The sequence below is a fragment of the Pseudopipra pipra genome, chromosome 20 (assembly GCF_036250125.1).
Source record: "Pseudopipra pipra isolate bDixPip1 chromosome 20, bDixPip1.hap1, whole genome shotgun sequence".
Taxonomy (NCBI): domain Eukaryota; kingdom Metazoa; phylum Chordata; class Aves; order Passeriformes; family Pipridae; genus Pseudopipra; species Pseudopipra pipra.
Genome location: NC_087568.1, coordinates 9,585,614 through 9,611,607, shown reverse-complemented (window position 1 = coordinate 9,611,607; position 25,994 = coordinate 9,585,614). Strand labels below are relative to the sequence as shown.

Genomic DNA, 25,994 nt, shown 5'->3' with positions numbered 1-25,994 from the left:
CACAGCCACGGAGGGGACAGTGCTGGATCCTGGAACCAGGCTGGGATTTATGAGCTGGCATAAACCTGTGGGCTCCTGGATGCAGGAGCTCCTTCCCCAAAGGGATGTGGGGCACTGGGCACCTGCCCTGTGTGGGGACGTGGCTCACCCAGACACCATCCAGAGAGGCAAAATTATTCATCCCCAATCTCCTCATAAACCACCACAAACTAGGAGTCTCCATTCTCCTGCTTCTGCTCCTTCAGGAGCCCCCACTGACCTGATCATTCTTAATCTTGTGTTATTTTCCAGATCATCAGTTTGATTTCTCAGTACTTTTACAGTCCTTACTGTTCCCAGGAATCTGTGCTTCCATCAATTATCTCTTGTTGAGCCTGTAGCAACCTTGAACCACAGTTTCCATCCTATTTTTATAACTCTGCTTATTAGAGGAGTCCTCCAGAAATAACTGCACAGTTCTTACCAAGATACCCCAGATTTTTCTCAGTAAACAATAACTTCATCTCTTGCTAATACGAACTTGAGGGCTCTCCTCTCCCTTTTGTTCTCTTCTCCCTCTGAGATTTGGGAGTGAAATGCTTTACCTTTAACTTAATTCATGTATGGAGGTGGACACGTGTGTCCCAGGGTGTCAGATCCTGCTTTAACTGTGGTGCTGAACTGCCAAAGGCTGGTGTCCAACAGTGGCATTGATCAGACAGTTGCTCTCCTTTGCCTCCATCAGCATTGGCATATACCCTTCCTTTGCTCGATTGAAGCTGGTTCTGATGTCTTCTACACTGTTGAAATACAGATGATTTCATTAATCTCCACAGAATCAATGTGGATTTACTGGTGGCAGAGCCTTGGATGAGGAGGGGATCCTAAAAAGCAGAGACCTGTTGTTGTCAGTGCTCCAGGACATCTTTCCCAGTGGCACCAGGGCTGTGTTGAGCTGCTGCAACTTTTCCTTGGTCAAAATGAGATTGGGAAGTGGCCTTTGCATCTTTTTGGAGGGCTGTTTTAAGTTGCTATATTAAATTATTACATAAAGTGGCTCTCAGAGTGTCTGCACTGACAGCCCTCCTCCTGCTGATGCCATGGAGGCAGTGATTTGTGAGTTACCAGCCCAAGGTTAACTCCAAAACTTCTGCACTTCCCTGGCAAACTCCATCCAAGAAAATCTTTTCTTTGGGAAGGAAAATGAAAAAAAAACCAACCCTGTCCTCTGTTTTTCATAAGTTGTGAATTGTGCTCCTGTTTAAGCTGATTATTTTAGTTATTCCAATAATCCTCTCTTCCAGAATAAAAGGAAAATTAATTGTCTTCCTATTTCCATAATGGTTTGCCCTTCAGACATTTGCCAGGCAAAGTGCTTAAAACCCGAAATGAAAAGATGGGGAGTGTTTAAAATCATTGAGCTACTGTAGGAACATGTTTGTATTTAATAGGGTGGTATCACACAGTCCCAGAGTGTTATTTGCTCCGGGTTCTGTAGGATTAGGAGGAGGCTTTTTGGCTTCTGCCTATGAAAACAGGGTCAAGCCTGCTGTGGTAGATAGTGCAAGTCTTAGGTGGATTTTGTTAGCAAGATGGAACTGCCTGCAGTTGAAACCCTAAAATTATCCAGCATTAACAGGGAGTGTTGTCCTTGGGCTTCGTGGTGTTTGTTTGCAGGGACAGTGCCTGGACAAGGACTTCCCTCCTTGCAGGTGTGATGGGACAAGATTTTCCCTGCAAGATCCTTTTGCTGTCACCGACCTGCCTCTTGGCTATTTTTAACTCTGTCTGGCTAAAAAAAAAGGTACCTGATTAATTTGGGAAAACGCTGGAATGTTTCCTTAAAAGGCTCTGAAGTGATGCAATATCCAGTGATGAATCTCAGAGCTAAATGAGGGCTTTGGTGGGTGCGTTGGCTGAGGGAGGGAGTTGGGTGTTTGATCAGCCAACACACTCATTTTCCATGCCAGGGCTGCTCTGGTGGGGCTGGTGTGGGAGCACTGGCACAGCTCCAGGTCTAGGCCAGCAGTGAATCTGCCTCCTGCATTTCCAGGTTTATCCCAACAGGCTTGGAGAGCTGGGTCTGGCTGTGCTCCCAGGGGGTTTACCCCGAGGGCGGGTGACAAGCAGGAGTCTTGTGTCAGGAACGGGGTTTGTTGCCCCATCATTCGTGTCCCCAGGAGTGTTGCACATCCGAGTGTGGGCTCCCAGGCATGGGGACAGCAGGGATGAAGCTCATCCCTGCTGTAGTCAGGGAAAAGCTGCTGGCACCAGACCTGGATGTGGCCAGGAGAGAGCTGAATTCCTCATCTCATGGCACAGGGACAATGTCTGTGCTGTGTTTCCACACAAGAAACCACACGGCAATGAATTCCTCATATCTGTCCTATGTTTCCCTCTTCCTTTGTGTGAATTTGCTCCAAAGGAGCAGAGTGTAATCCATCCTGGGAGAGAGAAGGGCAGGAGTTAATTCATTTTCCTGATCTTTCTTAGCTCTTAGTCCAGCTCACAGCAATTTGTGGTACTTGGCCGCTGCAGTAATCCCGTCAGGGACCCACTGGGAGAAGGCTGGGCACAAAGGACCCGTGGCCCCTGGGTGTTTCCATTAGCTGAGGAGCACATGAGATCATCTCTTGCATTTCCAGCCAGGGTTTTGAGCTGCCATCTCAAGCAGGAGAACAACGAGGGTATCTCAACCCCACCCAGCTCCAGGAGACCTCCGTGCCCAGGTGAGACAGCCCAAACATCCCTCAGCACAGGGCAGGGAGGGAGACTCTCCTGGTTAGACTGAGCTCAGGGAATATAAAACCAGGTGTGTGAACATCCTCCTCAGGTCTCCCCTGCTCTGCTGTGCACACAGCAACCTTTTGTTTTCCTTTAAACATCATAAACCCGGCGGGGGAATTCATTAACACGAGTCCCCACTGACGTCGATTTTGCCAAACATCGACTTCAAATCACTCTCCCTCCTCTTAATGGGAGAGATCTCTCCCTCCTTCCCATTCAGACATCCTGGGAGGGTGTAGGTGTAGGCTGCAGCACAGACCTGCCCGGTTTTGTTCATTCTCTTGCTGGTCTGGGTTGGTATTTCTTGCTGTCGGTGCTCTTGGCTCGTGTGTAGCATGGGAGAAGTTATCCCAGACGGAGAACATCCGTGTGGCCAACTCCTGTCTGTCGAAAGCTGCTGCTGATTTCAGTATTTTAGGCTCAGTCTCCTGACTCACAGATGGAGCTGTGTTCCCAGCTAGCACACACCCATACAGTTCATTGAAGGAGGTGAAAATGCTCTAGTTTGCAGCAGTTCTGGCCCTGCTCTGTAGGCAGCTCCAGCTCTGTGTGCACGACGTGGGGAGAGGAGCCTGAATTTCTCAGTCACGAGCTCCCGTGTAAAGTAGCTCTGTGCTTGCTGTCGTGGCTGCCAGAAGGACTTTTGAAATGGCAAAGGTTGTGAAATCGTGGCAGGGAATATTGGAGGCCAGAGCTGGGCAAGAGGAGGAGCTGCTCCTTCCTACAGCACAGCCAGGACTGGAAAAATGGACATTCATGGCTGTGTTTTTACAAGGCACCTTCCTCATGCTTCAGGCATTCCACGTGCCAAGCACTGACCTGTAGGCCACCCTCAAATGACAGGAGTTCTGTGGACAGAGCCTTTGCTCCTGCTCTTTGCTGGCTCTGTGCAGCAGGAGCTGTGTTTGGTACCTGGGGGCTGGTGCTGCTCCCAGGAGACAACACGGCTTCTGAAAATTAATAACTGTCTTCTAGTCACCACCACCGTGCTGAGAATCTTGTCCTTTTCTCTTCTGTTCCCTGAGGGAGTTTTTGCCCTTCCTGGATCTCATCCTGATCTCTGCCTGGGAAAACAAATCCCAGACTGCTGCTGGAACCAGTTGTTTGATGGGCTGGATCATCTATGGTGGTGCAAGGAGGGAAGGAACAGCAGAGCATTAAAAGTTCAAATGTTTTGCTTTGGCTAAGGGTACCCAGCCTTCCTTTCTCTGTGTCCCCTTTCTAGCTGAAGGAAGGGAAGTTTATTGTATTTGGGTGTTGTGAAACACTGGCACAGGCTGCCCAGGGCAGTGGTGGAGTCTCCATCCCTGGAAGTGTTCGAAAAACACATGGATGTGGCACATGGGGGCATGGTTTAATGGTGAACACGGGGTGGTTGGACTTGATGATCTTAGAGGTCTCTTCCAACCTTAATGATTCTATGATTTTCTCTTGGTCCTGTGGTGAGGAGTGATTATTGCAGGGCACCAGCAGCCCTTCCTTCCTCTCCCCTCCCAGCACAGCAGGTTGGATATTGTACACACACATGAGGTGGGTTAAAGGGGCTGATAGATCTCCATCATTAATGAGGAGCCTGTAAATGAATGTTTAACTCTGGCAGGATCACTGTGTGTTCTGGTCTTCCATCCTCTGGAGCTCACAGAAAAATCCCAGACTGGTTTGGGTTGGAAGGGACATTAAAGCTCATCCAGTTCCACCCCTGCCATGGGCAGGGACACCTTCCACCAGCCCAGGTTGCTCCAAGCCCTGTCCAACCTGGCCTTGGACACTTCCAGGGATGGGGCAGCCACAGCTTCTCTGGGCAACCTGTGCCAGGGCCTCCCCACCCTTACCAGGAAGGATTTCTTCCTCATATCCCATCTAACCCTGCCCTCTGTCAGGTTGAATTCATTCCATGTCCTGTCACTCCCTGCCCTTGTACAAATGCTGAGAAGGAGGTGCTGGCAGGTCCTCTGCTCATGCAGCTCCTCCTGGTGAGCAGCTCCCTCAGGAAACCCCCTCCCAGTGCTGCCTTTTGGTGGGAACACCTTTTTCCCTCTGTCCGTGCAGAGGCCTGGTCTGGCTGGTTCTTCCATTGGGCACCTTCGCCGGTGTCCTGGGGTGGGAGCAAAAGGCATCTTGAGATGGTGGTGAACCTCAGGTGGGAGAGGAGTTCACAATGCCTGGTCTAGAAAGCTGCATCTGTGTAAAAAAAAACCCACAGCTTTTTCTCTGGGTTTTGTCAGATCAATACCATTGTTTGCTCTGAGTGTCGTGTGGTGTTGTGCCGCTCCGTGGTTGTGGTTTCCTTTATCCCAGTGCACCTGGAATGTCACAGCTCTCAGCACACGTGGTAAATAGAAAATCTGAGCCATCTGTGAGCTCTGGGGCTGGGGGTGGGGAGGAAGGGGAGGAGTTGCTTCCAAAGATCCGGTTAAAAATCAAACTGCTGGATTTTGAGTGGCAGGTCAGCTGTAGCTGCTTGTCTCTGTTTGCTTTTCCTTGGGATTTGGAAACCCACACAGGGCCTGGATGGTGCAGTAGTAGATGGACCTGTAAATTTGTGATGTTTTTTGTTGATTCTTTGTCTAGAGAGAGAACTGGACTAATATATATACATACATATATTTTATATATATATTTATTTATGCAAGTCTGTGTGTTTATATATTTTATACATCAAATTAACTGAACAATCTTTCCCCTTACCAAGTCACTGCTGCATTTTGAAGCAGGTGGAAGAGTTGCCATGGCTGCAATGATGGTTTTTGGGCCTTTTTGAGGTTTCCAGGGCTCAAATAAAAAGATAATATGATTTAGATTTGGGGGGACACCACCACCAAACCCTCCACCCCCCCCAACCAAACAAATCTTTATCACATTTCCAATCTTCCATCTACCCCCCCAGTTCCAAATGTGCTTTTTAAAAGAGTTGCAAATGCTTGTTGGCATAGAAACTGCAGGATGGGAGTGAAGCATGCAAATGTAAAAGGAGCCATTCTGCTGAGCAACATGGCCTGAGCCTCAGCAAAGCTGACTGAAATCTTTCTGAGGCAAAGAAAACTCTCCAGATGTTGCTTGAATTATAATGGCGCTAAATATTTCATTTTTTTCCCCCAATTTGCACATAAATCCAAAAAGGCTTGAAATGCAGGGAATGCAGCTCCGATACCAGTGAGCTTTCTTTTCTTATGAAAGAATTCCGAGTCCAAAAATATTGCTAAAATGTGTTTGGCTCCGAGCAGTGCCAATTCCTCATTAAAACATGTGGATATTTCTGTGGTTTAATCTGTTAGAGATGCAGTCAGGATCCAGTTATGTTAAATTAAGCAACAGTATTGGCCTGGATGTTGTTTGAGATATCAAATGTGGCAGTCGGAACACCAAGCAAAACGTTTGCACATTTTAATCGCTCCATGAGCAGTTTTTAAATATTTTATTCCAAAAACTATCCCTGCTCTCCTTGATCTGCCTCCTTCCCCATGCCAGGTGCAGCATCCCTGGGATGGGATGGGGATGGAGGGATGGAGTGCCAGGAGGATGCTGCTCCCTGGGAGCAGTTTTGATCTGTGGCATGGAGCTCATGGACACACCAGCGTAGGCCTCCAAAATCCCTGCTTGGAATCCAAAAAGCCAGCGTGGCCAGAGGCATGTGTCACACTGGACTTGCCTAAAAGGGGTTTTTCCTGCTGATGCTTGGGGTTTCCTAAGGATTTCCTGGGACAAAACACCTCTGAACTTCCCCAGAATGCCTCTGAACTTCCCAGGCTCGGCAGCTCCTGGGTTGTCTCCTGGCTGGTTTATCCCTGTGCTGGTGGCTGTGGTGGGAGGGCTCCCTTCCCAGCAGGTGAGGCCATGGATTGCATTCCCTCTTGGGCTGGCTGAATATTTATTTATTATTCTGTTTTTTCCCCAACTTGTTCGTTGATCAAGGCAGATCCTCTTCTTTCTGCTTTAGTGCAGCCATTCCAAGGGAGGGAGTGGCTGTTGGGAACGTTGGATGGGTGGCACAGGGAGTCATGGAACTCTACTTATGCCTTGGGACGCCTTCATAACATACAGGATGTAGAAAATATCCCTGTGGGCAGGTTTCTGGTGGGGCTGGCTTTAAATTTGGACACATTACAAAGGCACGTCTGTGGTGGTGCCTTGTTCCTCGTTTAAGGTTAAAAATGAGGGGATATGAGCAGGTTTTCTGAAGTCTTTGGTTTTGGGGCTCTGTGAATTGTGTGGCAGCTTGTGTTGTATCAAAACATGCCCAGAGCAGGATGGTTTTGGCAGCACCTGTGTGTGACTTTATAGCATTCACACCTCTTTGTTGTCAGACATCAAAAGGGCAGCGCAGAAGCTCAAAATTCAACCAAGTTTGACTTTTTTCTTTTCCTATTCAGCATAAAGTGCATGCTTTTCTGTGGGAGAGCTTTGCAGCTTTTTTTTAAAAAAGCAACAAGCCAAACCCTGAAGCTTCAGTGCAATTTTCTTTATTATTTTAATTTAGAGAATAACTCTGTGATGATAAATGGGGACTGTTAGTGATCCACGATGGAAGAAAGCAAGTGAAAGCAGAAGGCACAGTGGAATGGAGGTCATTGCTGAAAATACCTTCTGCAAAACCAAAGGGCACACTGGGGAGGGAAGGGAAAGGTCCAGAGTTGGGAGGGAAATTTGGTGAGGAGGGAGCTGGGGGGGGAAGCTTCAGTGCCACCACATGTTCCACCTACCAATTTTATTCTTATTATTTACTGCAAAGAGATGCTCCTCTTCATTTTTGGGTTGGGTTCATGTTTATGCTGCACTAGTACTTGTTTAACAGTTCACCCTACACGTGGGATAGGGGCAACTGTGTAAAACCTGAATTTGCTGATGAGATCTGATATGCATTCAATAGATAACTAATAACTTAATAATTTAGTTAGTCGGGCAGGACAAGGTAGGCCAAGCTTGTAGGAAAATCTTAAGTCAGTTAAGCCTCACTGCTGCCTGTACCTCGAGGTGAGCAGCACCAAGGTCTTTGTTTTTAAACCTGTCCCAAGAGGGGAGCATGAAAGGATTAGAGAGAAAGAAGTGGGATGGAGAGAATAAATTAGAAACAGAGGCAAAAGAAAATACAGGGATTAAAAACATGGGAAGAGAGTTTGAAACACAAGAGGAAAAATGGCCTGGATGATGAAGCATTGAAACATGAGGGACTGGGTGTTTGGGCATGTGAACAACTGCAAACGGGGAAAAGTGATCCCAGAAAAATTTCCAGGGAGGCACTTGGGTGTGTAGGCAGGGAAGTGGGAAACAGGTGAAGATGGCAGAGGGGTTGGGAGGCAAGGGCTGGTGGTCTCTGCAGCAGCTGGAGAAGATTTGCTTTAATTGTCCTTTATTCCAGACTAAAAAGTGATACAAAAAAGTCTCCTGAGCCCTGAGTATGGAAGGGGTGATGATGGGAAGGACTGACCCTTCCATTCTCCATGGGGAATATCTCAGGTGGTCTGTGGTTGTGATGGGGAGGGCAGTGCCCTGCCAGGCTGAGAAACCTGATTTTGAAGGTCTCCCACAAACCCTGTGGGTGGTTGGAGGGAGAGGAAATGGAGCACGACTGTACCTGGCTGATGGAAGAACAAACCACCTCAGTGGTGTTCCCTACACCTGCCTCGTGCTTGTGTCACAGCCCTGCACTGGCCCCAGTGCCCAAAGTGCTGGGCTTGAACCAGCTCTTCCAGCACTCCAGCCCAGTGAAGGCAAAACAAAGCATATTTTGACCTGTGTAGCTAATTTGAGTTAATTTGTCCTGTGTATCCTCCCTAGCAAATGAAGGCAGTATAACTGTAACCTTCATGTAACCTTATCTCCTGGTTTTAGCACAAACACCGCTTTTGCAGTGAAGGCAGAGCCTCCATTTAATTCTCAATTAGCTGGTGAGAAAGAAATCAGCTGTGCTCTGATAGACCTCCTGTCCCTCCCAGGCATGGCAAGGAAAGGCCTGAGCTCGGTGGAGTTTGGGTCTCACTGAGAAGTTTGGCTTTCACCTCTAGAAAAAATACATGAGAAAACCTTGGGTGGGTTTTGTGATGAGATACAGGCCGAGCTGCCCTGGGTTCTGCCAGGAGCTGGTGGTAATGCAGCTGTGCAAATCAGCACAGCTGGATCCACTGGGAAGCAGCTCTTTAAAACAAAAGGATGGCAGCAAACTTCCTTCTTCCCAGGCAGAAGGCTGTCTGAAGGTGAAGCCAGCTGCTGAGTGCAAGTGTTACAGGGATGACATGAGGGATAAGAGCCTGGTAAAAACAAATGGATAAGAATCCCTGGAATTGCTGGGCTTGGTTACTTCATGTGCACTTCAATGTCCTTCCTCCCTCCCTCAGATCTGAGCAGAAGGTCCCATTCATGAGCATCCCTCCCAGCAGAGTTAGTCCTGCTCTATGAGCACCTAAGGCTGGCATTTATTTGAGCTGGTGTGTACAAACTGCACCATTGCAGGAGGGTTTGTATGTACTTGTGGGTTTTTTGCTTGTGCCTTGCAGGGGACGCAGCCTTGTCTTGGGTTTTTATAGTTTAAAGTCAAACTTTGATTTATGACATCCATTCAATCCCCATGGGAAAGGGCTGGGCTTGGATTACAATGGGATATTCAGGGCTTTACAGGACCTTCTGCAATGCTTTTCTCAGGAGGGAGAGGAAGAAGAGTGTTGGATGCAGTTTGAAATGACAGGCACTTTGGGTTGCTTTAGAGTTGATCCTTGATTCTGTTCCTTCTAAAAAAGGACTCAGGAAAATTAAAATATTGGTGCATGTGGTACATCCCAGCATATTGACCTGTAAATATCCACCCTTGGGGGTTTTCACACCATGTCAGGAAAGGGGAATATCACAAACACTACAGTGGTGGTGGCAGTACCTGAGGGATTTTCCCTTTGTATCCACCTGGGATAATGTCATTGTTGTGGTCTGAGTGGGGCTTTCCCTCTCCCTTTCTTAAAGGAGGGAAAAAAGCCACGGAGCAATTCTCCTGCTAGGACGGGAATGTTGCCTATTTGTGCTCAAGGCTTAGAGCCATTTGTGTTTTTGTCAGGTGTCTGCTGATACCTTACACCTGCTCAGGGAAGGAGAACACAGGACAACTGTCCCAAGGCTGGCTGGGAAGGTCCCTCTCTTGCAGCCTCGGGACCTTGCTTGGGGTCTGTCCCCTTTGTGGCAGAAGAATGGGACAGGGGGTGTATCCAGGGAGAAGATTCCAGGGGATTTGAGGAAGGGCACGTTGTTTTGAAGCAGTGTTTGGGGAGGGCTGTTCTGGAGGATGCTCAGGACCCAGCCCTGTCCATACCTGCGGCTCCAGAGGCTCTCCCAGAGCTGCATCCCCCACACTCTGTGAGAGCTGAGTGTGCTGAGGAGGCAGTGCAAGAGCTGATGAAAGAGCTGAGTGATGTTTGCCAGGTGCTGCAGCAGCTCTGGGCTCCTCTCAACCATCTGGGGAGGGCTCAGCCCTCAGCCTGTGCACTGCAAGGAACGTGCTGTGGTGACGCTCTGCAGCACCTTCCCTCCCCTGGCAGGGCCTGGCTGTGCTTCCTCAGCTGCTGCCTGGCAGGGAATCCTGGAAAGCTTTTTTGCAGGGCCACATTCTGCCCCTCTGGCTGCTTTTTCTTGGCTTGTGCATGAAGACAATGCTGCAGTTCCGTTCCCCAAGTGCAGCAGGAGTCATTAATCAAAGCTCAGTGTGCTGCTGTGGGGCTGGGGTTGGGTTTGAGGACAGTGCCAGGGACGATCCAGCTGCTCATAAACTTCACGTGAAACTCCAGATCTTTCAGCTACCAAGCAAATGTCTTACAAAACTCAGCTTTGCTTCCTCCAGCAGTCTTTGAGTTTGTTTAATTGAAGCTCCAGAGTGATCAAGGCTGGAATTTGGCTTCCTGTTGCAGAAGAAAAATGCTCAGGATTTTTTTTATCCATGTTGCCTGTCTACTTTTATTTTATTTTATTTTATTTTTGGTGTTATCACTGAACCAGGACCAACCACTTCTGCTTGTTTTTTGTCTGGGGTGAGGCTGCATGAGAGTGGAGGAGAAGCTTCCAAAGCTCCACGATGCTTTTGATGTGTGCATTTGGATTCAGGAGATCAGCACCAGGAGGGAGAGTCTGTGCTCTGTGCAGAGCACTGGAAGGGTGAAGCCCTTTTCTGTTCCTTGCATAATAAAAATAGTGCACATGGTCTTTTTTTCAGTGTGCAGAACTTCTCCCTGGGAGAGTCCTGGAGAATCCTTTGCTTTGCTTCCCAAACAGGTCGTAGTTGCTGTGGCCAACAGTGGGCAGAGGAGGAGAGGGGCTGCTGGGCTGCTGCTCTCCCCCTTCTCTGGTTCATGGCTCTGAGAGCTGGTGGTAATTGCAGCATTTTGTGGTTTGTTTGGTTTTCTTCTTCCTGGGGTTTCACTGTATTTTGGGTCTTTCAGTATCAATGTTGACAAAATGAAGCTCTGTGCCTCCTTTGAGGCAAGTGAATGGGTATTATCCAGAGGGGTGGGAAGGGGGGGAGAATTGGAGGGAAGTTATTTTTGGAGCAGTGGTTTGATTTTTGATGTGAAACCGGCGCTTTATTTTCAAGTGCACTGACCATTCACATCTGTGCATCTGTTCATCCCCTTGAAAAATGGCATGAAGCCATGGCAGGGGAGGTTTAGACTGGATATTGGGAAAAGGACCAGAGGCTGGTTAGGTGCTGACCAGGCTCCCCAGGGCAGTGGGCACAGCCCCAAGGCTGCCAGAGCTCCAGGAGGGCTTGGACAATGCTCTGAGGGACAGGGTGTCCGTGCAGGGCCAGGAGTTAACTGGATGATCCATGTGGGTCCCTTCCAACTCAGGGTGTTCTAAAAATAGATTTGAGAGACTCTATCTGAATTGGCCACCCCAAATCAGTGTGTGACTCTTGATTTAAAATTTAATTTTTCGTTCATGTGGGAAGGCATCACAGTGAGCTCGTCAGCCTTGAGCTCTGTGTGCTGTCCTCACCTCAGTCCTCTGGAATACAGCAAGGCTTTGGTATTGTAGGTCTGGGAACCCAAGCAAATGGGATGGTTTGGTGACTTGAGCATTACAATAAATGCCACGTCTGTCACCCCAGGTACAAACCCGTGTTCAGAAGTCTCCAGACACACATGGGGCTCAAAGCACCTATTGGCTCACTGTTCCTGCCACACCTGCAGTGGTTAAATTTGTTAGGAAGTGGTGTCATCTCCATTTCCACATTTCCCTGTGTTTGATCCAGTCTTTTCCCCCAAACCCTTGCCAGGTGTTTAAAGCATCTGGATTAAACCCCCATAATGGAGCTCATGCCCTCGCCCCAGGGGCTTTGACTCACAGCCCAGTTATCTGACAAAATATTTCTGAGTAACTTCTCTGAATTTATTGCTCCTCTTGGTTGATTCCAACGTGTCTGACTCCCTTGTTTTAGTCTAGCCTGTGTCCTGGTGTCACAGATTCACCCACGTGGCATCTACCCTCTTTTGAACTTGGCAAGGGCCATGAAGGGCTCCTCAGTGATTGCAGGGTCACTGTTCTGGATGAATATTTCCAAAAACATGTTTGTTACAGGGAATATTAGAGGGAGAAAAACCTGATATGATTGTTATGTACATTGAGCTGTTTTGGGGTTATCTGGTTGGTTTTAAATAATAGAGGATGGGGTTTTTCAGGGGAGCTTGAAGTGCTCAAAATTCACTGAAATTCAAATTCAGCTCATCCCGGATGGGCTGTCCCAAGACATTCCTTGCTGGCCTGAGGTGACTCAGTAAATCAGCAGCAATGCATGACTTCACATCCATGTCTCCTGCATCATGATGCTCTACATTTGTGAAGGAACACTCCAGAAATTTTTGGCAGTTAATTATCCAAGCCTTGATTTTCCCAAAAGTAGATACATTAATATTGCCTACTATTCCCACCTCTTATTATAAATTTCTTTATAAATCCTAATTATTGTTGCAGTACCTTTAAGCAAATCTCTATGCATCTACCTTGTTCTTTTTTACCTGGTGATGTTTAGATGCTTTTTTCAGTATATGCTCTGCTTTTGATCAGGAAGAATTAGATGATTTTCCTTGGTCTTTCCACAGAATTCGTTCAGCAGCCTCCAAAACTCCTTAAGGCTGTGGCATTGGTTAGAATAAAATTAAGTAATTACAATACCTGGTAAAGGGTGCCTGTTGTTGGTAGCCTGGGGGATTTGCTTCCAGGATTCCTTAAGAGCAGCAGGAATGGATCTCTGGGCTAGAGGTGTTGAGTGCTCTTCAGCCACTGTTGGAAAAGTCAGTGTGCTGAAAAGAGATGAATTTTTTAAGCTCAAAGGTGAGACCCTGTGGCAGTTCTGCTGGACTTTTGCAGGGTTTGGGGTTTTTTTGTGCTTTTTGTTTACAGATTACCTTGATCCTGCTGTGAGCACGTTGAAGAGGAGAGCAAGGCTGCTCTGTCAGGAGAGTGGCATTGGCAGGCTCAGAACCCCTTTGGAATACCTGGGGTGTTGGAGTCCAAGGCCTGACTTTGAGGTGTGAAGCATCCAGGGTTTAGTGTTGGCCACTGGCTCCAGCAATGGCTCTGGGATTCTCCAGGGGCAGGGAATCGTGAGGCTTTGTCCTTCATGTGCAGGAGGGAGGTTTTTCTTGCTCCTGTTGCCTTCTCTTTGTGCAGCTCCCTCGGGTTTTCCTAATCCAGTGATCCAAACAGGAACAGGTCTCCCTTGGAGACCCTTCTCTGGGGGGGATTGCAACCTGGCCTCAGCCTGGGAAAATGCTGGGAATGACCCCTGTGCTGAGTCAGCCCTGGGGAAGGAATGTTTGAGGAGCCATAATTTTATTTGAGGTTCTCCTGCGTGTCCATTTTATGCCGTATCTGACGGATTTGTGAGAAGTGCTGAGCTCTCATAATTCCTGGCAGAGGCTCTGGAGGGTGGAGGCACCTGATTCCCTTTGCAAATGAGCCTATGGATAACTCAGCTCTGACACTGCTGCCCTCCCTCCTCTTTCTTGCCCACACAGAGAGGTCGTGTGTCATCACCACAGGATTTACTGCCTTCAGAGGGAGGATGTGATGGGAGCGGGTCTGGGAGAAGAGTTATGGCAGCACAGAAAGGCTGCCTTCCCACCTCCCTACTGCATGCCTCGATGGGGAAAAGTTGGGCTTAAAACTGGCAAAACAGATCTACAAGAGGTTATCACTTCCTATTTTATTAGGCTTGTGTTGACACTTCAACCTGTGTTGGAAGCAGGTGTGTTTGAGCTGTGCTGCTGTGTCCTTTGGAGGGATGTGGTGGGAGCAGGACAGGATTTCCCTCTTAAACTACTCCTCCACTGGAGCCACTGTGTGTAGCCCAGGGTAAGCAAATCACTCTGGCTTTGCTGTTTTTTTTTTCTACCTGTCCCCAAGGAAACAATATAAATGCCATGCCTCGAGTGTGTATCCGTTGAGGGCAAACAGGATCTTTAAACAGTGATGAACCGTGGTTTTCCCTCAGTGCAGCAAACCAATGGTTCATTAGTGAAATACATTAATAATTCTCCTATGAACCCTGTTGGTAAGTGAATCTGCTTTAATTCCTTTGTATCAGCAAGAGCTGCAGGTATGGATGTCTTCCTTACATAAAATAAAGAAAAGGAAGAAAGCAATGCTTGCAAATTGGTCTTTGTTTCCAAGGAAACAAATTTGACATGCTCGGGCTGTGCGAGATGCAAACACCGCTCGACTCAGCAGACATGCCTCGGGATTTTATGGTCTGGATATTATTTTTAAACTACCTCCAATTTAAAGGCGAGGGAGAGGATGGGAATAGAAAATTGTTGGCGGGGTTTATCAATCTGTGCTTAATGAAAGCACCGGGCGGTGTCTGGGATTGCCCAGCGTGGCGTGGAGGGAATCGCTCCTGATGAAGGTCCCCAGGAAGGGGCAGCCCGGGGCCAAACGGCCCCTTCAGTGACAACCTTCAGCAGCAAGAGAGGTCTGAGGGGAGCCCTGTGCTGAATTAATATGGTTTATCCTGGGTCACTTTACCAAATGTTTTGTGCTCTAAAAATATTTGAGTAGAACGCAGCTCGCCAGCGCTTGGCTGCCTGGAGCTCCGGAGGCAGCTGCGAACACGCTCCCAAATAATTTGCTAAAAAGCTGTGGCTTGGTGTTGAGGACTGGGCTGGATTTATCAGGGAAGGGATGGGAGAGCAGCGTCATGAGTTGTTTGCGTGGTGCATCTGGCACAGATGTGCTGGGGCCTGAGGAAAATCTTGACTTTGACTTGGCTCGTGGCGCCGCACAGGAAGGCTCGTGGCGTTGCTGTGGCTCCCTTGGGAGTTTGGGTCAGGAAAGAAGCTGGGTTGGGGTTCATCTGCCACCCTGATTTTTTTTTTTTTCCTCCCTTTTCCGAAATGTTGTGTTGATAAAGTAACTTGTTTTATTTTTTAGTTATTTTTCAAACTCCAGCACTGGGGCAGACACTGCACGTGGGGGGCAGAGGGGGGCATGGGAAGCAAACGTCGCTCGGCAGAGCACACACACTTCATGGATTTCAACATCCAGAGCTGCTTTTGGCCTGGGCCCAGCATGAGGAACAGGATACATACTATATACATTCCAACTTTGTTGGGATTAAATAACCAATTTTTGCCCTGGCAAAGCTGAACTTCTGCACCAACTACCTTTGTTTTCTGGAGCAGTTCAGAGAGCTGGGAGGGATCAGTAGGGAACATGCAAAGGATATTTTGGGAAACACAAGTTTTTAAGTCAAGCTCTGTGTGCAGATCACTCACAGTTTACAGGGCTGTTGTGTGTCTTTGCATCTTTTGTTTGGAAAACTGGAAAGGATTTAAAAAAAGAAACAACCTCTCTTAATTCTTCCATGAAACAGTCCTACTGCATTGAGGAGACAAGGTAATGATGGTGGAATTTCAGAGGTGACAAGTGGAAAACAAACCTCTCTTAAAATTCAGGTCCTTAGGAAAACATAGCATGAAGTGTGTTGCACTGCAGTCTCTCCCCCTCTTTTATCCTACTGTTTAACTTCCTTGCAAATAGAGTTAAAATAACCTTCAAGGAGATCAGGGTAGACTGGGGTAGGTTTAGCTTTAAGATGGCTGGGAAGCACTATTTGCATTGCCAGCTAAAAGCATCAGTTGAAGCCCGTTGGGGGGAAAAAACCCCTAACATTAATGACATTTTATGAAAATATTGCAATTTGTGGAAGGCCCAGAGTGACAAATCACCTGGTTTGGGTGTCACTGGGAAATGCTCCTTTTGCACTAGGCTTGCCTGAGACAGGATTTTCCTTGCTTTTGTTCTAAAACGAGATGCTTGCAGCCTAAAAACGCCTGCGATCCCCGCAGCGAGAGCTTCACCTCCTTGACAGAGGATGGGAAGAGGAAGGTTGGCCGGATTGGGATGAATCCTGCACCATTTCTTTTTTTTTTTTTTTTTTGCTAATGACACTTCCTTATGCTTACATTTCATTAAAGCTCTGAAATGGCTGAAGATCAGCCCGCACTGAGCATGCTCCGGGGTGGAGGCTGCACCCATGGAGTGAGATGGATTTGTGGCTGGAGCAGGGATAGGCCTGGAGTCAGGACCTGGAGGGACCCGCAGCTCCCCGCAGCCGGGATGGAGGTAGGGCAAATCCAGTCGGTTCCTTGCCGTGCCCCCAGGCTGGGGGAGCGAGAGGAGACCGGATGGAGCAACAACTGTTGGAATCGATTCAAAAGCAGCGCAGTTAAACCACTGACACGAGATGGCTTCAAACGCTTCCTGCGGATCCGCGGGGAGGGGTTTGGAATACTGACCTTTGCTGGCTGGCAGGCCCGTGCGGAGAAGGGACCTGTGCAATGTCAGGCTGGTGACATGAGGTGACAGCAGGCAGGGGCTGCAGCCAGGGCTGTGCCTCCATGGTGGAGCCATGTGATCCCGGCTCCGTCGTCTCGGGCGCTAATTGTTATTGATGGGGAGCCTCGCAGGGCTCGGACCTGCCCCGCAGTTCAAACCAGGATCCGGCTGGGATGGTGGGAGGGCGAAAGAATGTCAAACTCCAACTCCCTTTTCCAGCCTTATTTTGCATTCCAGTGGTGGCAAACAAACCTTGCCACATCAGGTCCTCCACACTGGCAAGGGAGAGGAGGGAATATGTTTGTTTGTTCCTTTGGCTGCGAGGTTTTCTGCGCTTCTTGCAGGGGGTTTAACGTGTTGGCGAGTGGGCTTGGGGGCAGGCAGGGGACTCTGTGAGTCGTGCTCGGTTGGGCTCTTGGATTTCATCCGTAGTTGCCAGGTTTTTACAAGGAATGTGTAAGCACCAGCAGGTATGTGCTGCATGAGCCGATTGACTCCAGTTGTTGTACAAGCTCGCTGCGTGGGGAAGTGCCAATAAAACATTTACATTGGCTCTGGGTGTTTGTGTTAGCGAGGTGTAGGGAAGCTCTGGCTTGGTGTGGAGCAGGGGGGACGTCGGCCACGAGGCTCAGACCTGTCTCCTCACGCATGGGAGGCGTGTTATGGGGGGCCCACCCGTGTTTCGGCCTGGCTGGAGGTGAAGGTAAGGCGAGGGGTTTGCTCTGCTCAGGGCACTGGGAATACTTGGGTGTTACAGCGTTGTAGTGTTTGACTTACTGAACAGAAATCTCTGTGATCGTGGTCTGCCTTTTAAGGTAGATCAACTCTTCCTTCAGGGCAACTCTGGCCACTTTTCACAGTGTAATTCAGAGGGCGACTGGCAAAGATTTGATTTTGTTGCTGTGTCCCAGGTGATGGTCATTCTGCATGAAGAGTCACTTCATTACCTAAAGTAACTTGCCTATTTATTGCCTGGTTCCATCTTTCTTGTGCACCCAACGCTTCCTTGGTGCTTTCTGAGCCTGTTTGCTACATCAGCCCTGTGCTGAGCTGGTCACCAGTTTGCTTACTGGGCTTGCTTTTACGGTGCCTGCATAAAATCCTGCTGGTGCCCAGCTTGCTGGGCAGACAGAACTTCTCCTGCTCTTTAATGGTCGCTGGGTTGTTTATGGCTGGATGAAGGCACAAAGGAAAGCATTTATGTAAAACAAACAGCATTGTGACTGTACACCGAGGGGGGAAAGGGTTGGATTTTCTTTGGCTGAGGTGGGGGCTGTGTTTATGGCTTTTCAGAGTTTGTCCCGGTGGCTTTTTCTCCTGGCGTGACTCTGGTGGTTGAGGTGATCTCAGCCCCAAGTTTTCAAGCATGGTCTGGCTCCCTTGATGAGGAAATGGGACTTAAACAGTTTCAGATGCTGGAAACCCACTGGTGTGCTAATTTCCTATTGTGCTGTGTGAAGGTGTAAGGGAGCCTTAAAGACCCACTGCCACCTTATGGCAGTTGCTGAGAAGCAGCTTCTGTGGAGCCAATTCCGTACACACATCATGCTCCATTTCTCCGCTCCTCTTAACCATGAGACTTGCATGGAGGCAGGAGCTTTGCTTTTAAAGTGTTCACCAGCTCCTTCTGTTCCTTGCAGAAATTTGATAAAGTCAGCAGGATTTCTTGTGGAGCCCTCAACGGCGATATTCCGTAGGAGCTCCTGATCCGGGGAGAGATACAAAGGCATCGGGAAGCACCGATGCTCGTGAAGAACTTGCTTATTTTCACGTCAGTGCCTTAATCCTTAAAAAAAAAATAGGTGTGAGGTCAAAGAACGGGGGCAGATTGAGCACGTGAGGCTCCTTGGCAGGCTCCACAGCCGCGCTCCAGCTCCCGTGGCGGCAGGAGGGAGCTGGAATGCGCGCAGCCATTTTCCCAGCCGGCGCTGCTGGCAGGGCACTGAGCAGGGTTGGCTCTGCACTGACTCGGGGCTGAGCCCCCAGATTGAACAGTAACACATCTGCCTGTGGAGCAGTGAGTGTGGTGGGAGTGAGGATCCCACCTGGGATGCTGGATTTAGGACTCTTCTCCAGCGAGGCTGTGTCTGTGCGGTAGAAGCTCTTGATATGTGATGGCTGAATGAAGGGGAGAAATGGTGGTTTTAGGTTTCCAAAATAGAAGGAGCTGTGGTTACTATAAGTTAAAGCTGAAGGAATTTATAATTGGGAACTGTTAGGAATACAGTATGTTCTAAATTACAGCTGTCTGGCCAATATGCTGCTAAATAAAGTTCTAGGATTGCCCTGTAAATGAAATACTCAATGCATATTCTTATCAAAACATAGCAACATCTCCCAGAGAGCTCACATCTCCATTGCTGTCCAATAGGATCATTTTTTCCTTTCCTTTTCTTTTTTCCTTCCTTTTTTTTTTTCCTTCTTGGTGTGTGTGATGTACTCAATGCAGCATCCCAGGGAAAATTTCACATTTCCTATTAAGTGAAAACAGTTTTCAACTGTGCTGAGGAAAAGGGGGGAGAAAGAGCTCGAGAACTTTGGGGGGAAAAAGCAGGTTTTGAAAGGTAGGGAAAGCTGTGATTCCAGAATTGTGCATTAATGACTGCCTGCTCTTTCAAGGCTGTTATCTGAGCTTGGAGGTGGACACTGGGACTCTCTTGGAGGATGCTGAAGACACCCAGTGTGTCCTGGGACATTCTGGTTAAGAAATGCATATAATGGCTAAGGAGGGAAGGGAGCATTTGAACAGCTTGTGGTAGAGCTGGGAAGTGGCTTATAATGGTACAGAAACAAGTCAAGATTGCAACAGAAATGCTCATCTTATATCGAGAGTCCCTTCAGCTTGTTGTGCTTTTGGGATCGCTTCTGAAGAGTCTTGAAGGGGAGCATCAGACTTGATCAACTGGAGGGTCTGGAAGAAGAGGAACCTGGTGGAAATAAGGAAAACCCTCTATATTTTGCAGAACTAAATATTGTTCTTCCTGTAGAAACAAAAATCTTCCCCTTGCCTCCCACTTGTGCTTCCTCTGCAAGGGAGCTGTGAAAATGCCGGACGTAATGGTGTCATTAAGCAAAAGCCCTGAGGAACCCGGTGTCCTTTGTGAAGGGAGATTGTTGTGCTGCTGCTTTTCTTCCTGAAAATGTGGGATTTCTGAAAGGGAGGTTTGAGCCTTCAATCAGAGCATGGAGGCCTGAGAGCCACGGAGTGAAAATACCGGAGTGAAAATACCTTGTGATCTGTGGTCGCTGGTAGGAATGTTTGGAAAGGGGGTGTCGGGCTGGCTCCTACCGGTGTGGTGGGAAAACTGCTGGAGAGCACTGTGGTTAAATAAAGGGCACAGCTTCGTGGGGCATGGGCTTGTTCTCATCCTAAATCATTAGAAAAACCAGTCTGGAGATGGGTCTGTGACCGCCTGGCCCCTGCAAAGGAGGGGAGATGGGGGCCCTGGAGTCCTGGGCAGGAGGCACTGCTTTGACAGCTCAGCCACAGGAGTGCCTGTGCTCTGGAAGCTTCTTTCTCCTTTGGGATGATGTAAATTTAAGGTCTTACTGATGAACACCCGGCCATCTCCCGTGGCTGGGCACTGAGCAGAGCTGCTGCTACGACACCGTTCGATCGCTTTGCTCCAGTTGGTCGTTGAAGCATCTGCAATACCCTGCTTTGCCTTGTACTTGTTGTTTCTAAACAGTGTTTAGTGCTTTCGAGGACGGCCATGAGATGTGCAAAGCATCTTTTGTAGCGTCTGCTCTCGGTGTGTCTTTAACCTCAGCAGTGAAAACGTGTCTGCTGTGGAGGTGCAGTGGGGACTGTCACCCCTCTGCCTGTGCAGGGAGGCTGCGGCCGTTCTCCATCGTTATTTTATCTCTGGAAGGGAATGTTGGCTGTGGTGGATCGTTGACACTGCCTTTGTTAATATCTTTGTTTCTATTTCTGGGGTTTTAATGAAAGCTTGGTAATTTCGTGCTGCAAGGAAGGGCAGCACGTCGACTGTTTTAAAGCCATCTTTGGTTTGAACTCCAGTAATCTTTTGATGTGGTGGATAACACAACTCCTGCGTAGTCAGGGGTTGTTGCTTTTGTTTGGGGATTTTTGAATTTATCTTAAATGAGTTACCTCTCCACCTCTCAGCGACTGAGAGAAAGGCCAGGAGAATCTCATTTTGTGTATATTAAAACTTAAGATTCACATCAAACAAAAACCCAGTGGGTGAGAGAGCAATCCTTGCATTGTACTGTCACCTCAGATACTCCTTCCCTATGAAACTCAGTCATCTCGATTTAGCCTTGTGTGTTTTAACTGTTTAGCAGTGAAGCTTCTCCAGAGTGTGGAGAGAAAAACAACATCCCTGTAGCTGAGGCAGATCCGTAGCAGCTCTTTGCTGCCTTAATTATTGCAGCTTTGCAAATGTGCCTGGCCAGGGTGGTGAAATAGCTACTTGGGCTGGAGAAAACCTGGCTTGTGGATGTTTCCAGCCTGGCAGGACTTGGTACTGCGTGCTCTGCAGGGAGGAGGGGATGGCAGAGCAGGCCATGGCTGAGGGCCTGGACTCGCCTGCCTGCCTTGGGTGCTGGGGCAGGGCAAACATCCTCCTCGGGCTCCTCAAAACCTCCCTGTGGATTTGGATGGCCTTTTCCCTCTCTACAGTGCAGGCTGCTCCCTGCCCTCCCCAGCTCACCGTGACACATCACACGCTGCTCGTCTTCATTTGGATTTCTACTCTTACAGAGAACTCTGGCTCTTAAAGAGGACGATCCTCTGTGCTCTTGGGGAAAACTGTTTTCCCTTTGGCCAAGAGCACACGGGTGGTGCCACAGGCCATTTCTGAGTTTCCTCTTCCTCCTGGCCTCTTCTCTGGAGTTGTGGCCGCCCTCCCCCTCCTCGGGGGGAGGTTCTCCAGCTCCAGCAGCCTCCTGCTCCTGCCTCCGATAAATGCCAGCCTTGCTTGAATCCCTTCCAGCCGATCTCTGCTCGCAGATGTTCCTGTGAGCTCCTCTGGCAGTTTTGCTGGGAGCTTGAGCAGATATGAAGATTGCCAAGAGTTTATGCTTAATTGTTAAGTGGAACAGAGACAAACTACTTTTATTTTGAAGCTAGAATTTCTTCTTTTATCTTGCTGGCTGGGCCAGCTGTATCGTAGGGTTTGGCATAGGCTGAGCTCAGAGCTCCTGCACCTCGTAGTGCACTATCCCTTCTTTAGGGTGAGGATGAGGATGGATCCATGAGGGTGTCCCCTTGTTCTCCCACAGCACTTTTCAACAGCTCTGTTTATGATACCCTTTTAAGGTCAGTTGTACCAGGTCAAGTTGTCTCATTAATCCCCAAAGTGAAAATTAGCTCCCCTTTGGCTCAGGAGTTCTGATCTTGAATGCACTTGCAGTTGGACACTGCTCACTGCATCAGTTTAACCCATGTGCCTTCATCCCAGTGCTCTGAGGTTGAGGGCTTTGTTAAGCACAACAAAATCAGCACGGGAGCACCCCCAAGCCACGGAGAATCCCTCTCCATCCCTCCTTCCTCTCCTTTTCCCACGCACAAGTGCTACTCTTGAAGGCCACGAGACAGGCACACCTCACCCTATGGTTTAAAGAGCTTTCTCTTTTTTTCAGGCAAGTGATCAGTTTTGAGGCCTGGCACCCTGTCAGAAAGTTGACAGATGATCTGCGTTGCCGGTGCGTCCCCGGGATGCCCGGGATAATCGCGCTCCAATGGACGCCCTGGAGCCGGCAGGTTCTGTGTGAAATGGCTGCAGCTTGGAGGGAGCAGTGAAATGGGCTCTTCTGGGCATGCTCACTCTGTAGAGGGAGCTTTATCACATGAGCAGAAACTGAATCACTGCTCATGAGGATCTGGAATATGCAACTCTTGGAGTCTTCACCAGAAGAAGACAACAGCTGCCCGCAGGTACCGCAGGGTCCGACAGCCTCCCGCGCCCGGCGCGGCCCCGCCGGCCCTGGCAGACAGGCTTGTGTCCTGCTGGGGAAGGAGAGGCCTTGGAGAGGAGGAACAGAGTTTGGGGGATCATGGCTGGGCTTAGTTATTTATTTATTTGCTTCGATGCTCCTCTCTTTCGCTGCCCCGTGCGCGGGAGGGCAGGCGGGCGCGCGGGGACCGGCCGGGCTCCTTCCCGCTGGGATGGATATTCCAGGTGCTGTGCCATGGGCTCCTGGGGCCTTCAGCATCCGACAGTGCTCCGGGAAACCTCGGGCTTTGTTTCCTCGCGTCCGGGGGTGGTCTTTGATTTGTGTTCTAGGGTGGGGAGGCCCGTTCGGGGTTGGGGTTTTTCATGTATTTTTAGGGTTGGTTTGTGCTTTTAGAAGTTTTTTAAGGGTGAAGTTTCTGGAAAATTCTCCCAGGAGCCCTCCCTGCTCTTGTAGCTCTTGTAAGCAAAAGGAACAAAGCCTGGGGTGTCTGAGCTGACTGAAGACAGAACTTCCAGAGGGGAGGAGAGGGCCTGTGGCCACATGGCACCTCCTCACTAGGTCTCCTTTGACAGCTTCTGCTTAGGGCTCATTTTCTCAGCTGGAGGCAAGAGGCAACAATATTTCACCAGGAAGAAACAAGCCTTTTGATTTTGGGGTGACTTCCTCCCCTCTCTTCTTTTCTTTTTTCATTGTAGCAATGAAATCCAAGGGACCAGCTGGTTAAAATGAAACATCCGTGGTTGATTTCATGGCAGGAGGCCCAAGTCTGCAACATATTTTAAAAGTTGCCTAAAATTCAGGGCCCTGGCCCTGCCATGGGATTTTTTTTTTTTTTTTTTTTTTTGCTGTGGTTTGTGTTATGTGCAGACAGCTCAGTTGGCTGCCACAGGCCTCAGTGGGATTTGGGATGGACACCGAAGGTCCCAGAGCCGTGGGGAGCCTGGGCACCCCTACAAAACACTGTCCTGAGCTTGCTGTGCTCCAGGGAGACCCCTGAAGCTGCCCTGCAGACACAATATTGAATTTTCAGTCGAGGAGCAAGATGTGAAGATGGCATCTAAAAGATCAGGGAGCTTACAGGACAATCTGTGACACCTAATCTAAATATCTATCGTGTCTCCACTGGACTATAAAGGCACTCATTGTTCATCATCTAGAAGATGTGACCGAAAGGAGAGGGCCTCAGAAGCCACGAGGAGAGAAATGGGATTTCTTTTTAACAGTGAAGAGCAGAGGCCTTGACCTGCTGCCTGAGAGAGAAAATGGGCTTTGGGCTCCATGAAGGCTGAGGAGACAACCAAAAATGCGCTGAGGTGTGCGAGGTGTGCTCCTGTGAGGTGGTGACACGGTGACACCGGTGTGACAGCAGCTGACAGCGCCCAGCGCTCCATCCCTGCCGGCCGGGGCCCTTTGAGAGCGTCTGCAGAGCTGCAGAAAAGCCTGACCTACTTTGGAGGGAGGAGAGCAGCCGAGGTCTGGGCTGGGCGCTGCTTCTCGGCGAGGGTTAAGAGCCTGACGTGGGGCCTTCAGGTCTTGGGTTCGGGCTGTTCCATGTGTTTAACGCACTTTTCAGTGTTTTCCATGAGCTCTTCCCCTCATCCAAGAGCGTGTTGGGGCAGAGCTGGGCTCTGTGGCTCACAGGGGGCATATTGCTACTGCTCAGCCCCTGTGAAACCAGCCCTGGGCAGGGGAGCAGGTGCAGCTCCATGACCTGGGGGCTTGGGTGGCAGTGGTCATCCCAAGGCTCCTTCTGCCAGGCTCCCTGGCCTCTCCCATGCGGTGCCATCTCCTAAGGAAAGAGCGTTCATCTCCTGCACTGTCAGGGAGTTGCTTTATTCAGGTAAACAAGGAGTTTTAAGGAGCTTCGCTTTCCTGGCCAGCTGGTCTGGGGGAGGGCTGGCTTTGACTCTTGCTGCTCCTCTTTTGTTTTCCTTTTTGCTGCTTTTCCCTGAAGTTTTTCCTTCTCACCTTCCCGCTCCTGGGGCCGGGAGCGGTCGAGGAATGGCCGCAGCGGGAGAGTGACCGTGTGTTTGGGTCACTCGGAAGGCTCGGGGCACTGATGGCGTGTGCTCCCTGCTTGGGAGCCTTGGAGGACCATATGTTCCTGCAGTGACATGGAATGTCAGAGGCTTGGAAATGAATCCTGAATTTATAATCCTTAACCAGTGTTTTCAGCCAGTTATTTTTATACTCCTCTGAATTTAGAGTTTTGACACCAACTTCTCTTTGCAGACCCTCACGTTGCTTTGTTTCTGGAGGGATCCATCCCTCCCTGTGTCTGTGGGAGCTCTTTGGTCTCTTGGGTTGGGGGATGCCTGTCTGGCTTTGCTGTAGGATGATCTTGGTGCTAGAGGGAGGCAGAGGAGGAGGATGGGCAGTGGGCAGCACTGCCTGCCAGGATTTACAGTAGTCAGGAAAGCAGCAGGAGCGAAGCTCTCAAACTGTTCAAGCTAATTGGAAAATGTCCTGAAAGCAAATTAAAAATAGAGGGGAAAAAATGTAGAGCAAGCTTTTCAAAAATATTCTGGACTCCCAACTCAACAGCTTGCTTCCCCCAAACCAGGTAATTTATTTATCCTTTTCCTTCAGTCCCCATCAGGAGGGGGAAGGACACGGACAAGGGTCGAGGCAGTGGGGGTTAAGAAGATCTGACGTGCAAGTGTCCTCCCTGCAACGCTGCCATACTGTGCTGGAGCAGCACAGTGCCTCTTGCAAAGGAAGCTTTTCACAACTTGTCCTTGTTCCAAGGATGAGGAAACCTCCAGCTCTTCTGGCATTTTCTCTCTGTCATAAGTCAGAGCTGCTTTCACCTGTAAAGTATGATCAACACAGACGGGGAGAGGGCTGGAACAGAGCGGGGCTCCGAGCAACCTTGCAAGGCTTTTCATGGAGTTCTTGGTGTTAAATGAGGAACATTTCCCCTCCTCCTCTCCTCATTTTCCTGTGTGCCTGCAAAAATACTCTGGTTTGCATTTAAAGGAGAAAACTCTATGTGCTGGGACTAAGCCAACTTGTTTATTTAAGGGAAATACCACATTTCCAACCCTTTTTCTCACAGAGGAAGGCTCGGCAGAGGATGGCAGACTGGGCTGGGTATTATATTTTTAGGTGACATCGAAGCACAGTTGTGATTCGAAGAAGCTAAAAAATCATGGCTGGCTTTTTGCATCGAGCTCTGTGAGACCTCTCCTCCCCACAGCCCCCCAGCCCCCCACGGGGGGCTCCAAAGCAGGTGGATTTTGACCTAAATCAAGGGGGGGGAAGGAAAAAAAGAAACAAAAGCCAACCAGAAAACAGCAAAACCACCACCATAACCCCTCCAGGCTGCTGCTCTCCATGCTTTCGCAGCGTGCCTTCCCCCAGGGGGGTGTTTGTGGCAGGGGCTGGGGGCGCTGGGGAGGGACAGGGGCCCTGTGTCCCTGTCAAAAGATGGCAGGTCCGTGTGTCCGTAAACAATGCGGTTATGAAATGGCAGCGCGGCCGCGCTGAGCATGCTC

General features: G+C 49.2%; 1 protein-coding gene across 6 annotated transcripts in view; it reads left to right on the top strand.

Moving 5' to 3' along the window:
- The window catches only part of LOC135425159 (histone-lysine N-methyltransferase EHMT1-like), a 130,187-nt gene that overhangs the window by 25,691 nt on the left and 78,502 nt on the right, over positions 1 to 25,994 (top strand). The window contains exon 1 of one of the 6 annotated variants that reach the window (XM_064677143.1): positions 16,250 to 16,362. The exons of 4 other annotated variants lie outside the window; for them this stretch is intronic. In XM_064677143.1, coding sequence (XP_064533213.1) covers positions 16,357 to 16,362 — 6 coding nt within the window. In that variant the 5' untranslated portion in view covers positions 16,250 to 16,356. Of the gene's footprint in view, positions 1 to 16,249; positions 16,363 to 22,335; positions 22,478 to 25,994 lie in introns of those variants that run through there. One more of the 6 variants, XM_064677148.1, reaches the window with a different exon arrangement.